Here is a 14,064-nt window from a genome sequence, read left to right as displayed (position 1 = left end):
TGCTTCGAGACTACGACCTTCTCCCCACCACGACCACCACCACAACGGGTCTTTCCAAACCGCCTCACCTCAATCCAACAACCCCGTCATCATCCACTTCCCCCCTCCAACCCTGCTCAACTCCCACATTCGTTCTGCTCATCAACAGATACGCTCGTCTGTTGCTGTGGCCTGTGGTGGTTGTTGTCGCTGCTTGTTCTTCTCTTTCACCGCGAATTAATCCTCGCCATCGCCCGCCCATCCTCAAGAACGAAGGGGTGCAGAGAAGAAGAAAAAAAAAATATATCTCACCGATACCTTCCCCTCTTCTGCTCTTGTCAGCCCAGGCTGTCAATCATTTGTCTCCCCCAGCCTGCAACTAACTGATCAGCCTTGTTTTGGCCCTGTTTGACGTTGCGACCTCACCTCACCTCCCACCTTCCGTGTCCCTCCCGACTTGCCCGACTCGGGCTCTTTGATCCCTCCTTATCCCATCTCGGAGCCTCTTTCTATATCGGAATTAATCGTCCTTTCGGTATCGACTCCGTACAACTACGTCGCCCATATTGCCGTTCACGAGCTACATATCCAATACCTAGCGACCCGGATATCGTCTTTCAGTCCCACGGACCCCGCTTATACTCCCCTCTTTCAAGATCCAAACCTCTGGATTTTGAGAGTTTTGCTTGTCTGATTGTCAGCACACGTCCCAACCAAGGGCCGTTATCAAAAGAAAATGGTGGACAGGGATCCAGGTACACCCACCTGGAAGTTTACACAGTGAGTTTCAGCCCTGGTCGCCCGAATTCGCTCCCGCCCTCCACAATTCGCTTTAGAGTTCAGTGCCTTGGAGGATAGGCATTTGCCACTTTCTTTCTCGTCTTGTCTGTCTGCTCGCGTGCTACAGTCATTTTCGACCAGGCAAAAGTCTAACTCGCGTACTTTAGATGCTTCGGCGATAAAGGTGACGTGGAAGACATTACCGAAGGTACTACTATCTCTCCGTATTAGCTTGCCTATATGAGTCCTAACGTGCACCTTTTTCCGCAGCCGATATTATCTCAACCGTTGAGTTTGACCATACTGGAAACTACCTCGCAACAGGAGACAAGGGCGGAAGAGTGGTGCTATTTGAAAGAAACGAGACGGTAACGATGCCTTTTCAGAAGTGCTTTCCGGGGTCAGTTGGCGCTGACTTCTTGGGCAGAAAAAAACATGCGAATACAAATTCCACACCGAGTTCCAGTCACACGAGCCCGAGTTCGACTACCTCAAATCTCTGGAGATTGAAGAAAAAATCAACAAGATCAAATGGTGTCGCCGGCAGAACGCATCGCATTTCCTGCTTTCAACCAATGACAAAACAATCAAGCTTTGGAAGGTGTTTGACAAGTCCTTGAAGGTCGTCGCGGAGAACAATCTCTCGAGTGAGCTTACTCCTGGCGGCATTGGTGGAGGGGGGGCACCCAGGGCTCCCCGTGTGTCATTCAAAGATTCTTCAGCTTTGAAACTTCCACGAATGACACATCACGATACTGTTGTCGCCGCTGTACCCCGGCGCACATACGCCAACGCTCATGCATACCACATCAACAGCATCTCCGTAAACAGTGATGGAGAGACTTTCATCAGCAGTGACGATCTACGAATCAATTTGTGGAACCTGAACATTCAAGACCAAAGCTTCAACATCGTCGATATTAAACCAGCAAACATGGAGGAACTTACGGAGGTAATCACAGCTGCCGAATTCCACCCAACAAGCTGCAATTGGTTCATGTACGCTAGCTCGAAGGGCACCATTAAGCTTGCGGACATGCGGCAGCGAGCGCTTTGCGATCAGCACCACAAAGGTACAAGATTTCACTTCCTTTGCTCCCTATACTTATTATGGACTCATCAGCTAACACATCTCAACCTCCAATGCAGTCTTCGAACAAGAGGAAGATGCCTCTTCTCGTTCCTTCTTCTCCGAAATTATATCCTCGATATCAGACGTAAGGTTTTCTCACGATGGCCGGTATATTGTATCAAGAGATTACTTGACTGTCAAGATCTGGGACGTGAACATGGAGCGACAACCATTGAAGACAATTCCCATCCACGAACATCTCCGACCCCGCCTATGCGACACATATGAGAACGACAGCATATTTGATAAATTCGAGGTGGTTTTCTCTGGCGATGCGGAGAATGTGATGACTGGAAGTTACAACAACAACTTCATGATTTACCCCACCGATCCGGCCAAGGAGACGGAGATTGTACTGCAGGCCGACAAGTCTGCCTTCAAGGCGAAGAAGGTTGGCGTGCCAACGCCGATGAACAAGGGTGCCAACGGAAAGAAGAGCAACTCCAGATCAGGCAGCCCCGCTGGTCCTGGTAGCCGCATGAAGAAGGAGACCGACGCAGACCAAATCGATTTCAACAAGAAGATATTGCATATGAGTTGGCATCCGTTCGAGGACAGCATAGCTATTGCTGCCACAAACAACGTTAGTACCACACTATCTCCCCTCCCATCCCCTACTATATCCCTGCCTATGGTACACAAGCTAACATGGCCGAATCCTCTAGCTCTTTGTCTTCTCCGCACTCTAAGCGTGGCTCGACGATTCATTACCGCAGTGATCGGACGCATCGACGTCTCGACGGCACTGAACGCCAAGATCGAGACGAAGGAAATGTACATCGATTCGCAAGGTCGCCGCTCCTATTCCGAACTTGATTTTGTTTCCTGCCCCGTTTCCTCTTTCGTTGAAGTCTGGTGACGTCCGTCCGCAGGTCGTTTTCTAGCGCTATGACTATCTACAGACATTGAGATACTGTTCTCATTTTACTATCACTTCCTGGGCAGACTTTGGCGATTTTGATGATTTCTTGAGGGGGGTAGGGGCGGCGTTCTACGGAAGTTCTCATAGAAGGAGACCACGCACACTGCGAACACAGAATGTCTCTAACCCCCGCTCTCTGACTTTACGCCTGTATTCACTGCCTTTGTTCATACTGCTGCAGTACATGTATCGCATCGGAAGCCAAGTTGCTCAGCCCACGACATTCTGTCGCAGTGGACGGACGAGTGGAATGGCTGCGATTAGAGAAAGATTTCATCTCGAATGGCTCGGACTGAATTGGTATTGGTGTCCAACTTAGCGTTACTCGAGTAGATAATGAATATATGTGAGTTTTCAGACCCATTTATTGTTGTGAGCGACGATATACACTGTCGGGTAAGTCCGCGCACCGAAACCATCAAGTTGGGAGCCTCAGGCTCCAGTTCTATCAGAGGACGGCGAAACATGATTGGTTTGAATCACTTTGTCGCTAGTAGGCTCCTTTGATTTTTGTAGATCTCTTCGTGTCAGTCAGTCTGTGGCTTTTCTGTAAGGTACGACATCTGATGAGCGTCACAGATACTCCCCGGACTAGTCCGATCATCGTCCTGATCCTCCATAGTACAACCGTCAACAGGTGAGCCGATGATTTTGATGCGACGTCATTGCGGTAATTGAAGACTCGGAAAAACTTCGACTCCGGCGGAAGAAACTAGCGCTGGAACAGGCTTAGCGTGGCCAATCTCTCTCCGCCTTCTCTCTGGAGACCATCCGTGATCGGTCGCGCGCAAACCATCGTCGCTAACTAGGTCTGCTGCTTGTTGGCGTGGTTTGACTTACTCCTCCTTTTCCGTCTGTCTAAAATCTTCCTGTGTCATTCCCTGCTAGTCTCAAGACCTGGATTTTGTTCTTTCTGCTCCTCGCAGACTTCAAATCCAGTGATGTTTCTGTGAAATGGGTGGGAAGAGAAACTGACCCGTGCGAAAAGGATTAAGAAGCCTCCAGCTTGAATTGGGGTTGTCAACAGCTTCTTCTTTCTTTTCTACCGTGACTCTTCTTGTCTGAGTGCTTCAGAAGCAGCCGACTAATTCCAAAGTGATCTACGGTCTCCTCGTTGCCATCAGATCATGAACTCGGGGAGTGATAACTGGCACCCAGGCGGCCCCCCGTCGCACCCTGCCATGGATCAAATGAATCAACCTCGCCCTTTGGGCTCGTTTGGGTACGTGAAAAAGAGCTATCCTATATCTTGCACGGATCCTCAAGAGTGGCATGGACTAATTTTGCTTCTCGCTTTCTAGTCAAAATCCTACCCCCCAGCAGGGTCCCTCGCAGCCATCAGGGCCAGTCCTCCCTCCTCCCGGCGGTTAGCAGTACCCCCTTCCAACCAAACATTGATGCTCCTGAGCTTACAAAAGACTGATACGTGTGCGTGTAATAGGACCTTATCACCCGGCCAATCAATCCGGCGGGCACTCTCTACCGGGGTTAGCGGAGTTGAGCCAGACCCATGGCGGCGGTCCACACCAGCCGCCTTCGTTTAGTCAACATGCCCCGACACCCTCACACGGCGGTGGTCATTCATTGCCAGGTATTGGGCAGGCCATGCAGCATCCTTCACCTCAGTCAATCAACCAAGAACGCGAGCAAGGCCCAAGAGAACGAGAATCGCTGATGGAAAGACAACGTGAAGAATTGGTGCACAGAGAACACAGAGAACGCGAGCGAGAGCGAGAGCGTGAGATTGAGCGCCAGCGGGATCAGCACCATCAACCTGTTCAAAGTCATACTGGGTCCATCACCTTACACCAGCCGGTGGCGTCAAAAGTTCCGAGCACCATCCATGGCCCTGGAGGAATTTTGTCCAGTTTAGGCGCAAACCCGCCGAGCGGCCCTCAGGGTGCTATGCAGGCCTCAAATGGGCCCGGTGGGATTTACGGCCCTCAAATGCAACACGGTGACGGCACTCCGAGGTCGTACATGCAACATCCCGCTGGGCCGCCAGGTCAACCACTGATGGCATTCAACGGGCCTGGCCCTGCAATTCCCGGGAATGTTGCAGCTCTCGCTCAGGGCCAGCAGCCCATTTTAAATGTGTGTGAAGGGAATACCTTTGTGGGAGATTTTGGAGCTGACGATCTGATAGGATGCACTTTCATATTTGGATCAAGTCAAGGTTCGGTTTGTTGATCAGCCCGATGTCTACAACCGATTTCTTGATATTATGAAAGACTTCAAGAGTCAAGCGTGAGTATTCATTCTAAAGTCAACCGTCTTGGTGCTGATTTGTACCAGCATCGACACACCCGGGGTCATTCAACGAGTTTCAAATCTCTTCAATGGTCATCCCGCTCTCATTCAAGGCTTCAATACCTTCCTTCCGCCGGGCTATCGAATCGAGTGTGGGACGGAAGATAATCCAGACGCCATCCGAGTGACTACCCCCTCCGGTACAAATACCCTTAGCATGGGCCGTACTCGACACGCGTTAGATGCTCCGAGTGATATACCCCCGTCTTCTGGCCTTGGCCCTCATGGTCGTTCTGACTACTATGAACACTCTCGCCCAGGCTGGCAACAACAGCCGCAGCCTCAACAGGCACAGGGTAGCCTGGCAGGGTCTTATTCTCCCGGATCCCGTATGCTAGGTGCCGGGATGTTCGGGCAGCAAGGTGGACAGAGTCACCCACAAGATGCCCATTACGACTATCCAGGTCAGCAAGACCAACAAGCCGCGGCTGCGGCCTCCGCGATGGCTCATCAACAGGACCAGCGCGGTGTGTCGCAACTCCAAGGCGCTGCATCCGCCGCATCAGCTGGTCTAGGGCGAGCTTCGTTACTGGGAGTTTCTGCAGCCCCTGGAGCAGCTAGCTTGACCCAACCTATGAACAGCTTGGCCGGAGTTGGATCGAATATGCTGCAGGGGTCGCAAGCCGACCTGAATAAGCGCGGACCCGTGGAGTTCAACCACGCTATAAGCTATGTGAATAAGATAAAGGTTGGTGGGCATTCTTTATCGCTAAGGCCTTTGGACACTAACCGAATACTTGTAGAATCGTTTTGCGAGCCGACCGGAGATCTATAAGCAGTTCCTCGAGATACTCCAAACATATCAACGCGAATCTAAGCCGATTGGTGACGTGTACACGCAGGTCACACAACTCTTTAATTCAGCTCCAGATCTGCTGGAGGATTTCAAGCAGTTTCTCCCTGAGTCTGCAGCTCACGCAAAGCAACAAGCCGCTGCACGTGCGGCGGAGGAGAATGCACCTATGAGTAATTTGCGCGGAGACCCTGGTTTCGCCTCCGGGTCCCTCGCTTCGCAGACGCCAAATCGCGACGTCAAGATGCCACCCCTGGGTCAGTTCAATGTCAAGGACTCTGCGAAGGATGGTAAGAAACGTCGAAATGGACCCGGTGCTCCGTCTTCACTTGGACCGTCAGGCGGCCCTACTGGAGGGCTTGACGCCGCACGCATGATCGATTCCCAAGCAGGCCGAGGACAAGCCATTCAAGCAGGTAGCGCCAATAAGGTTAGTCCGGTTTATCATTCCTGAAATTTGCTCAATTAGAGGCGTCTTTGCTTTTGTTTCTTTGAGCCACTGTGGCGGGTGCACTGCAACCACAGTAACACTACGTCTTCTTCGTGGTCTCATTCGCATGAATACCCCATCATAACTGTTGAGGATGTTTTCAAGAATATGGCTAATAAAATGCAGAGAGCGAAAGTTCACCATACCAAGCCATCGCAGGGAGATGCGCCGATCGTTTCGCCTACTCTCGTCCCCGCGCTTCCTGAGCCTATTCAGCCGACTTTCTCCCTGACTCCAACTCAAGAAGAGTTCGCGTTTTTCGACCGTGTTAAGAAATACATTGGCAATAAGCAAACATTCAGCGAATTCCTCAAGTTGTGCAACCTATATTCGACCGATCTGATTGACCGACACGTCCTAGTGAAACGAGCCGCCGGGTACATTGGATCCAATCCCGAGCTCATGGCTTGGTTCAAGCGATTCATGCACGTTGAAGAGCCGGAGGATAAGATAATTGAGCTCAAGCCCAAGCAAGATGCTGGAGTTGTCAACCTTTCACATTGTCGCTCCCTGGGTCCGAGCTACCGGCTGCTTCCCAAGCGCGAGCGTCAGAAGCCCTGCAGCGGCCGCGATCAGCTATGTCGCAGCGTGTTGAACGACGAGTGGGCGTCTCATCCCACGTGGGCGTCGGAGGATTCTGGTTTCGTCGCTCACCGGAAGAATCAGTACGAGGACGCTCTACACCGTATCGAAGAAGATAGACATGATTATGACCACCACATCGAAGCTTGCAACCGCACAATTCAGCTTATAGAGCCCATCGTTCAACAGTTTGTCGTCATGTCGGAGCCAGAGAGGAATGCTTTCAAACTTCCCCCCGGCCTCGGCGGTCAAAGTGAAGCAATCTACCAGCGCGTCATTAAGAAGATATACGATAGACAACGTGGAGAGAAGATCATCAAGGAGATGTTTGACCGACCTTGCCATGTCCTGCCAGTTGTCCTGTTCCGTCTGAAACAGAAGTGCGAGGAATGGAAAGCTAGTCAGGTAAGAAATTTCCCAGTTTTTGGCAGGATGCAGCTAATACATCACAGCGCGAATGGGACAAGATTTGGCGCGAGCAGATGCAAAAGGCATACTGGCGCAGTCTTGACCACCAAGCAATCGCCAGCAAGGGCACCGACAAGAAGCTCTTCGTGGCTAAGCATATTCAGACAGAGATTCAAAGCAAGTTTGAGGAGAGTAGGAATCTTCGCAAGAGCGGATTCCAAGTCCCCAAGCACCAGTTTGAATACACATTTAGCGACCGAGCGGTGCTCATCGACGCGACGCATCTGCTATTGACGTTTATTGATCGCAACTCGGCCGGTTTCGGTGCCGATCCACAAAAGGTTATGTTGTTCATCAAAGACTTTATTCCGCTATTTTTCGGCATGGATCGCGATACATTCCATGTATACATGAACGAGCTATCTGCCGGGGCCTCGCCCGTTGATGAAGGTGACGATGAAAGCATGCCGGATGTTGACGCAGCCACGCCACGGAGCCGAAGGGGTCTTACAAACAAGAGGATCGATCTTCTGCGCGACGTCCTAGAGCGCCGGAGCGAAAAAGCAAGCCGGTCTGACAAAGAGAGCAGTGCTCCCACCAGCCGCGCCGGTACCCCCGATGCTGTTCTTGTCCCGTCTACCCCAATTCCCGATCCAACGGAGACTTTTGATGTTGCAGAGTTGAAGTGGATGGAGCACCCTGGACAGGGAAACTTCAACCAGCAGCGCGAGTATAACTTGAACGAGACATATGAGAAGAAGGCCCACCACCTGTACGCCAACCTAAACATCTACTGCTTCTTCCGCACCTTCGAGATTCTGTACTCGCGTCTTCTTCGCATCAAGTTGCACGAGAAGGATGCCCATGAAGATGTTCGTCGCGCGCTTGTTGGGAAGCCAGCCCAAGAGCTCGGCCTTATTGACAAAGTTCCCACCGACTTCTTCTACGACTGTGACCCGAAGGCCAATTTATACCAACAGGTAGTCCGGATGTGCGAAGAGGTCATCAAAGGAGACTTGGAAACGACCCATCTGGAGGAAACCCTTCGCCGCTACTATCTGCGGTCTGGGTATCAACTCTACAACCTGGAGAAGATGTTCACAGGCATTGCCAAATTCGCTGGTGCAATCTTCAACGGCGATTCAAAGGACCGAAGCTCAGATATTATCAATCTTTTCTTCAAAGAGCGTGACAAGGAGGAGACGACGCATAACCAGGAGATCCAGTACCGCAAACAGGTTGAAAGATTGATCAAGGACGGTGATATCTACCGTATCACCTACGTAAGTCTACCTAATCATCGACGACGGTCTTGTCTAACATGTGTTCAGTACTCGACCAACCAGAGAACAACGGTCCAGCTATTAACCCCCGAAGATGCTACATTGGAGAACGAGGAGTTGAGCCAAGAAGCACGCTGGTCGTACTATGTGTCAGCCTACACAATGCGTGACCCCACCGAAGGCGTCCCGTTCTCCCAGATGCGCATGCCTTTCCTCAAACGGAACCTTCCAGCCAAGCTTGAGCAGGAAGAGGAATACAACCGCTACTACCGCCCGCTTGTGCACCAGGACGGGCTTATTATCCGCATTTGCGCCAACAGCTACCACATTCTCTACGAGCCAAGCAGCAACGATTGGTGGTGGCGGCCGTCTCCTCCTGAGGAGTCAGCCGACAACTTTGCCAAGGACGAGGCTGCCGTCAAGGAGAGGCGGCGCGATAGATTCACCGAAAAGTTTGTCAACAATCCGAGCTGGGCCCATGGGCTCAGCAAAGATCAGGTCGACGAGAAGAACCAGGACTACCGGACCTGGATCAAGGGCCCCGGCTCTGATCGTGAAGCCAGTGCTGCGGCCGGCTCCGCTTCAGACAAGCACAGCAACAAAGACGACGTCGACATGCCCGACGCGGAGAAAGCTTCCGAAACCCGGGATACGTGAGCATCTAATTATCCTTTCTAATGCGGTTCGAGTGTGGGCTTCTTGCTTTTGGGCGACTTGAAAGAATTTCGTTGGTGATCTAGGTGGCTATTGTATCGCTATGGGGTGCTTTGGTGAAAATCTACATTCAATTCGTGTCCATTGATTATGCGCTTGTTCTCTTATTATCTGCTTCGTGATGGTTTCATTTTGGCAGCACTGTATCTATTTTATGGCACGATCAGCGCTTGGCCTCGGGATGTATGACTTGACTGGGTTTTACTGCTATATGGTCCTTGTTTCTTGGGCTGGTGTAGAGGGTTGCTTTTGTGTTTCTACTCCACGTGTACTCTAAATAGGGGTTAGCATTGAACAGACTTGGTTGTCATTCACCGATTCGGACAAGATGTCCGTCCTTGCCTTTTCTCCGTGAACCTGGGAGCCGAAGAACCGGGCGTGGGGAGCTCCGTGTGGCCGAGCGCGATAACCGATACAGCCCGAGACTATGGCGAGTCTGGGCCACACCCGGCGAACTCTCGGGATTCCGAGACCCTGAGACCAGGATTGATAGCAACACACAGTAGCACTTGTAAGTGAGTCATTGGGCAGTGGGCTGTATAAGACTCAGTCTTAAGAGTACTCTCTTATTTTGAGCTATCCATGTTCCTTCTTCATTTCCACTATTGAGAGTTCGTGAAGGTGACGTTGAGTGGCTGTCATCAGGACGCCGAGAAAGGGCCGAGGTGACGTCAAACCATCTAAAAAAGTGTCGAATTTAAGAATCGCACTCAGCGGGATGCCGCTGCTCAATTGCATGATCATTTCAGGAGAATGAAGTAGGTTACAAGTATCAGGAGATGGTATCTCAATTTATTCGGAAAAATCGGCGTTGGGAAGTGTTATTTTGAGCTTAAAATATGTGCACCAGATGAGCTGCTGTACTGGTATCATCATGCTGACTGTTACTACTAATCGACCACTTTTGCGCCGTCCAATCCTGCGAATCCATAGCCTATTACGCTGAGACGTTCCCTGAGTAATTGAGTAGTAAGTAATAACAGATGACCATGTAAAATATCTGAGCTCTCTCCACACGGGGGTGGCGGCACCGTACTATTCTCTGGGTATTTCTATCTGGGAGCTCCCCCATCCGGTCTTCCCACCCACCGAAGAATTATTTCATCTCGAAACTCTCCACTCCTCTCCTTGTGTTTATTCCTCCCTCTTTCTCTCTCCCTCCTTCCATTCCCCTTTTCTCGCTCCCCCTCTCTCCATCCTCCCCCACACAATGTCGGTTTCCGCCCTCCTTCGAAGCCGTGTGCGACGGCCCTCGTACCTCAATCGCCTGGCCAAGGCCGAAGACCTCCTTGATCATTTTCCTCATGGCGCATACATCGGCTGGTCCGGTTTCACAGGTGTTGGATATCCCAAGTATGTTTTTGCAGCTAAATCGAGTCCAATTGCTTCAATCGTACCGTGGACGTCTTAGCTAATTCGAATCTTTTGCGCTGCGCAGAAAAGTCCCCACGGCTCTGGCAGATCACGTCGAGAAGAACGGCCTCGAGGGCAAGTTGAAATATACACTCTTTGTCGGCGCGTCGTCCGGCGCAGAGACGGAGAACCGCTGGGCGCGATTGAACATGATTGAGCGTCGAAGCCCTCACCAGGTCGGCAAGGAGATTGCCAAGGGCATCAACAATGGCAATATTAAGTTCTTCGATAAGCATCTGAGCATGTTTCCGGCCGATCTTACTTATGTGAGTTTCCTATTTGAAAGAAAAGAACGTCAGATTGGTGTAGCTGACCAGTGCAGGGCTGGTACACAAGAGACAGGCCGAACAACAGAATTGACGTCGCTGTTATCGAGGCGTCCGCTATCACAGAGGACGGAGGAATCATCCCAGGAGCATCTGTCGGTGCCTCTCCAGAGCTTGTGCAGATGGCGGATAAGATCATCATTGAAGTCAACACCGCTAGCCCCTCGTTCGAGGGTTTGCACGACATCACCATGTGCGATGTCCCTCCCCGCCGGAAGCCCTACCTCATCATGCAACCTGAGGACCGCATCGGAACCCCTCACATTCCCGTCGACCCTGAGAAGGTCATCGCCATTGTCGAATCCGACTACCCCGACCAAACGCAGCCCAACGCCCCTGAGGACGCGGGCTCGCAAGCCATCGCCTCAAACCTAATTGAATTCCTCAAGCACGAAGTCACTCGCGGCCGCCTCCCGCAGAACCTCCTCCCCATCCAATCCGGCATCGGTAACATTGCCAACGCCGTCATTGGCGGCTTGAGCAAGGGCGGTGCTGATTTCACAAACCTCAAGGTGTGGACTGAGGTTTTGCAGGATTCCTTCCTCGACCTGTTCGACAGCGGAAACCTTGATTTCGCGACAGCGACCTCCATCCGCTTCTCTCCTGATGGATTCAAGCGGTTCTACGATAACTGGGAGCGCTACGCTGGAAAGCTCCTCCTGCGCTCGCAGCAGGTCTCCAACAGCCCTGAGATCATCCGCCGCCTGGGCTGCATTGGAATGAACACGCCCGTCGAAGTGGATATCTACGCGCACGCGAACAGCACTTGTGTCATGGGCTCCCGCATGCTCAACGGACTCGGTGGCTCCGCCGACTTCCTCCGTAACTCCAAGTACAGTATCATGCACACGCCTAGCACGCGTCCCTCGAAGACGGATCCCACCGGTGTCAGCTGCATCGTTCCCTTCTGCACACACATTGACCAGACGGAGCACGATCTCGACGTCGTTGTCACAGAGCAGGTACGTTCGCCTTTCACTTACCATCCATCGCACGTAAGAACAGAGACACTAACAAATCTCAGGGTCTTGCCGATGTCCGCGGCCTCTCCCCCCGCGAGCGCGCCCGCGAAATCATCAAGAAGTGCTCGCACCCCGACTACACGCCCATCCTGCAGGACTACTTTGACCGCGCCGAATTCGAGTGCCTGAAGAAGGGCATGGGCCATGAGCCGCACCTGCTCTTCCAGGCGTTCAAGATGCACCAGAACCTGCAGGAGAAGGGCACGATGAAGATCGACAGCTGGGAGTAGATTCGATCCTGATGTGCGCTGGAGTGGTTATATGTTATGCTATACTAGATGTTAGATAACTGGATGCTAGATCTACCTAGCTAGGTGTGGAAGACGTCTTTTGGAATTTGGTTTGTTTGGCCCGGGTTGGCGAATGGAGTGCTTGTGCTCTTGATCTATACAGTAATGAACATTGAACAACAAATACTACTTGAGATCCCGCAATATGAGTTCTGCACTTATACAACTTAATCTACGGACTATACCTTTGAGAACCAAGACCGCACACCGAGAGCCAGTAACCGATGGATTAATATCTCTACCATCTACTATGCTCTGCAACATGATTTTGAGAGTAAATCTAACATCTAGATCTACCCTAGCCTCGAATCATACATCACTCCACCACCAACCCGAGTGCCGCCACCTATCCAAACCATTCCATATCCCGCAGCCCACTCCAAAACCCCGAACCCTGCATACCCGAGTCCCCAGATCCGAGATTTTCAGAATCGGCGAACCAGCCGTCGTCGGCTACGGTCATTCGGAAATGGTTTCCTGGTAGAGAGTGTCATCACTTAGGGTAGAGTCCTGCTGTTCCGAAAATAGTTTATACTAATGGGTTTGCGGAGATTACGGTTATAACTGTGTATAGAGGATCAGGTATGTAAAGATGGCGTTGGACAGTTTTACTTGAGTTTTTTATGGGTGGGATATTCTCTCCTCGTTCGCTATCGGGAGGAGAGGAGATGGAGGCCAGAGTGCCTACCGATATGACTTCTAGTCCGCATAATCGCGGCGTGATGTGTACTGAGATGTGACTGAAATGTGGTGAGTGATTTTAGTAAAACGACTAGTAGGGCTGAATGGGGAAGGTAGATAGATAGAGAGATAGTATCAATGCGTGCTTTGCTAATATGCTATCAAATACAATTGCTTGGAGAACAACAAAACAAAAGACAAGAGTTCAAGAAACAATCATGCCACATTATGTATACTCCAATATTCCATTATTCCTCCCCTCATTCTATATGCACCTTGCTTTGACGGTTACTGAGGAGGCCGATAACTGCCACCGAATATCCTACAGAGCCAGACGGTCAGCATCAGAGAAACCTAGCATCCGAACAGATAAAGGACAAGTTAAGGAGTAACTGACCGGTTAAACAATGTAGCAAACAACCCTGGAGCCTCGTAATCGCGCTTCGCCCAGCCTGAGTCGACGTGGTAGTGCTTCTGATCTTGAAGACCGGCGAATAGGCCGCGGCCGGCTGTTGGGTGCTATACGAACAGGATGGTTAGCGACTGGAGATAGAGTGGAAAGAGCATGAGAGAAAGGGAAGAACGTACGCGTTTCTCAACCGTGCCCTTGCGAACCCAGAGGTCAGAGCCGAAGTCGTTGGGGCGGGTGGTCGTTGTTGTTGATGAGTTTGTCATTGTGCTTGATTTGGCGTGGGTGGATTGACTGGGATAGTCTTTTCGATGGTAGGTAGGTGATCGGGGTAGTTGATGGTGTAGTGCCAAGTTAAGCAATGCTCAACTTCTCTTCTCTTGTCTTCTCGATTGTTTGACTGTATGTATGCAACACAGAAGAAAAGACCAGGGACACCCCTACCCCTGAACCATCTTTATACCACTCCATCCCCATCCCCAAACCCAGAAACAATACCTGGAAAGCCTCGATTCCGAATCACCTCACAT

At 51.2% G+C, this 14,064-nt stretch overlaps 5 protein-coding genes across 5 annotated transcripts; 4 read left to right on the top strand and 1 right to left on the bottom strand.

The window, feature by feature from the left end:
- Window positions 1-23: 23 nt before the first annotated feature.
- On the top strand, window positions 24-3,170 carry BJX68DRAFT_223655 (protein phosphatase 2A regulatory subunit CDC55). The gene is made up of 6 exons (XM_071038178.1): window positions 24-759; window positions 927-967; window positions 1,030-1,127; window positions 1,187-1,832; window positions 1,909-2,474; window positions 2,557-3,170. Exons 1-6 carry the CDS (start codon window positions 716-718, stop codon window positions 2,578-2,580), a joined length of 1,419 nt encoding a protein of 472 aa, XP_070906103.1. The 5' UTR covers window positions 24-715; the 3' UTR covers window positions 2,581-3,170.
- Window positions 3,171-3,940: 770 nt separating this feature from the next.
- BJX68DRAFT_260808 (transcriptional regulator SIN3) lies at window positions 3,941-9,336 on the top strand (the record flags this gene model as incomplete). The annotated part of the gene is made up of 9 exons (XM_071043987.1): window positions 3,941-4,035; window positions 4,115-4,179; window positions 4,255-4,907; window positions 4,960-5,060; window positions 5,109-5,811; window positions 5,867-6,346; window positions 6,533-7,393; window positions 7,441-8,679; window positions 8,728-9,336. 9 exons carry the CDS (start codon window positions 3,941-3,943, stop codon window positions 9,334-9,336), a joined length of 4,806 nt encoding a protein of 1,601 aa, XP_070906102.1.
- A 1,128-nt stretch (window positions 9,337-10,464) lies between these two features.
- coaT (acetyl-CoA hydrolase ACH1) lies at window positions 10,465-12,645 on the top strand. Its single transcript, XM_071038177.1, has 4 exons — window positions 10,465-10,746; window positions 10,832-11,072; window positions 11,129-12,094; window positions 12,157-12,645. The coding sequence occupies exons 1-4, from the start codon at window positions 10,604-10,606 to the stop codon at window positions 12,382-12,384; spliced, it is 1,578 nt and encodes a 525-aa protein (XP_070906101.1). The 5' UTR covers window positions 10,465-10,603; the 3' UTR covers window positions 12,385-12,645.
- Window positions 12,639-13,313, top strand: BJX68DRAFT_223644 (uncharacterized protein). Its single transcript, XM_071038176.1, has one exon. It carries the CDS (start codon window positions 12,695-12,697, stop codon window positions 12,926-12,928), a length of 234 nt encoding a protein of 77 aa, XP_070906100.1. The 5' UTR covers window positions 12,639-12,694; the 3' UTR covers window positions 12,929-13,313.
- On the bottom strand, window positions 13,256-13,953 carry BJX68DRAFT_223643 (uncharacterized protein). The gene is made up of 3 exons (XM_071038175.1): window positions 13,714-13,953; window positions 13,523-13,644; window positions 13,256-13,447 (listed from the first exon to the last, which is right to left on the bottom strand). Exons 1-3 carry the CDS (start codon window positions 13,798-13,800, stop codon window positions 13,414-13,416), a joined length of 243 nt encoding a protein of 80 aa, XP_070906099.1. The 5' UTR covers window positions 13,801-13,953; the 3' UTR covers window positions 13,256-13,413.
- Window positions 13,954-14,064: the final 111 nt, after the last annotated feature.

The sequence above is a fragment of the Aspergillus pseudodeflectus genome, assembly GCF_044049435.1.
Source record: "Aspergillus pseudodeflectus strain CBS 756.74 chromosome Unknown BJX68scaffold_1, whole genome shotgun sequence".
Lineage (NCBI taxonomy): Eukaryota > Fungi > Ascomycota > Eurotiomycetes > Eurotiales > Aspergillaceae > Aspergillus > Aspergillus pseudodeflectus.
Note: the sequence above shows the minus strand (reverse complement) of the source record. Positions and strands in the feature narration are given on the sequence as shown.

Excerpts from the sequence above, each read along its gene's own strand:
- BJX68DRAFT_223655 (XM_071038178.1), top strand. The coding sequence starts at position 716 with ATGGTGGACAGGGATCCAGGTACACCCACCTGGAAGTTTACACA. Across the intron at positions 968-1,029 it reads CGTGGAAGACATTACCGAAG|CCGATATTATCTCAACCGTT; the intron begins GTACTACTATCT and ends CTTTTTCCGCAG. Across the intron at positions 2,475-2,556 it reads CTATTGCTGCCACAAACAAC|CTCTTTGTCTTCTCCGCACT; the intron begins GTTAGTACCACA and ends CGAATCCTCTAG.
- coaT (XM_071038177.1), top strand. The coding sequence starts at position 10,604 with ATGTCGGTTTCCGCCCTCCTTCGAAGCCGTGTGCGACGGCCCTCGTAC. Across the intron at positions 10,747-10,831 it reads ACAGGTGTTGGATATCCCAA|AAAAGTCCCCACGGCTCTGG; the intron begins GTATGTTTTTGC and ends TGCGCTGCGCAG. Across the intron at positions 11,073-11,128 it reads TTCCGGCCGATCTTACTTAT|GGCTGGTACACAAGAGACAG; the intron begins GTGAGTTTCCTA and ends TGACCAGTGCAG.
- BJX68DRAFT_223644 (XM_071038176.1), top strand. The coding sequence starts at position 12,695 with ATGCTCTGCAACATGATTTTGAGAGTAAATCTAACATCTAGATCTACC.
- BJX68DRAFT_223643 (XM_071038175.1), bottom strand. The coding sequence starts at position 13,800 with ATGACAAACTCATCAACAACAACGACCACCCGCCCCAACGACTTCGGC. Across the intron at positions 13,645-13,713 it reads AGGGCACGGTTGAGAAACGC|CACCCAACAGCCGGCCGCGG; the intron begins GTACGTTCTTCC and ends CTGTTCGTATAG. Across the intron at positions 13,448-13,522 it reads TTTGCTACATTGTTTAACCG|GATATTCGGTGGCAGTTATC; the intron begins GTCAGTTACTCC and ends CTGGCTCTGTAG.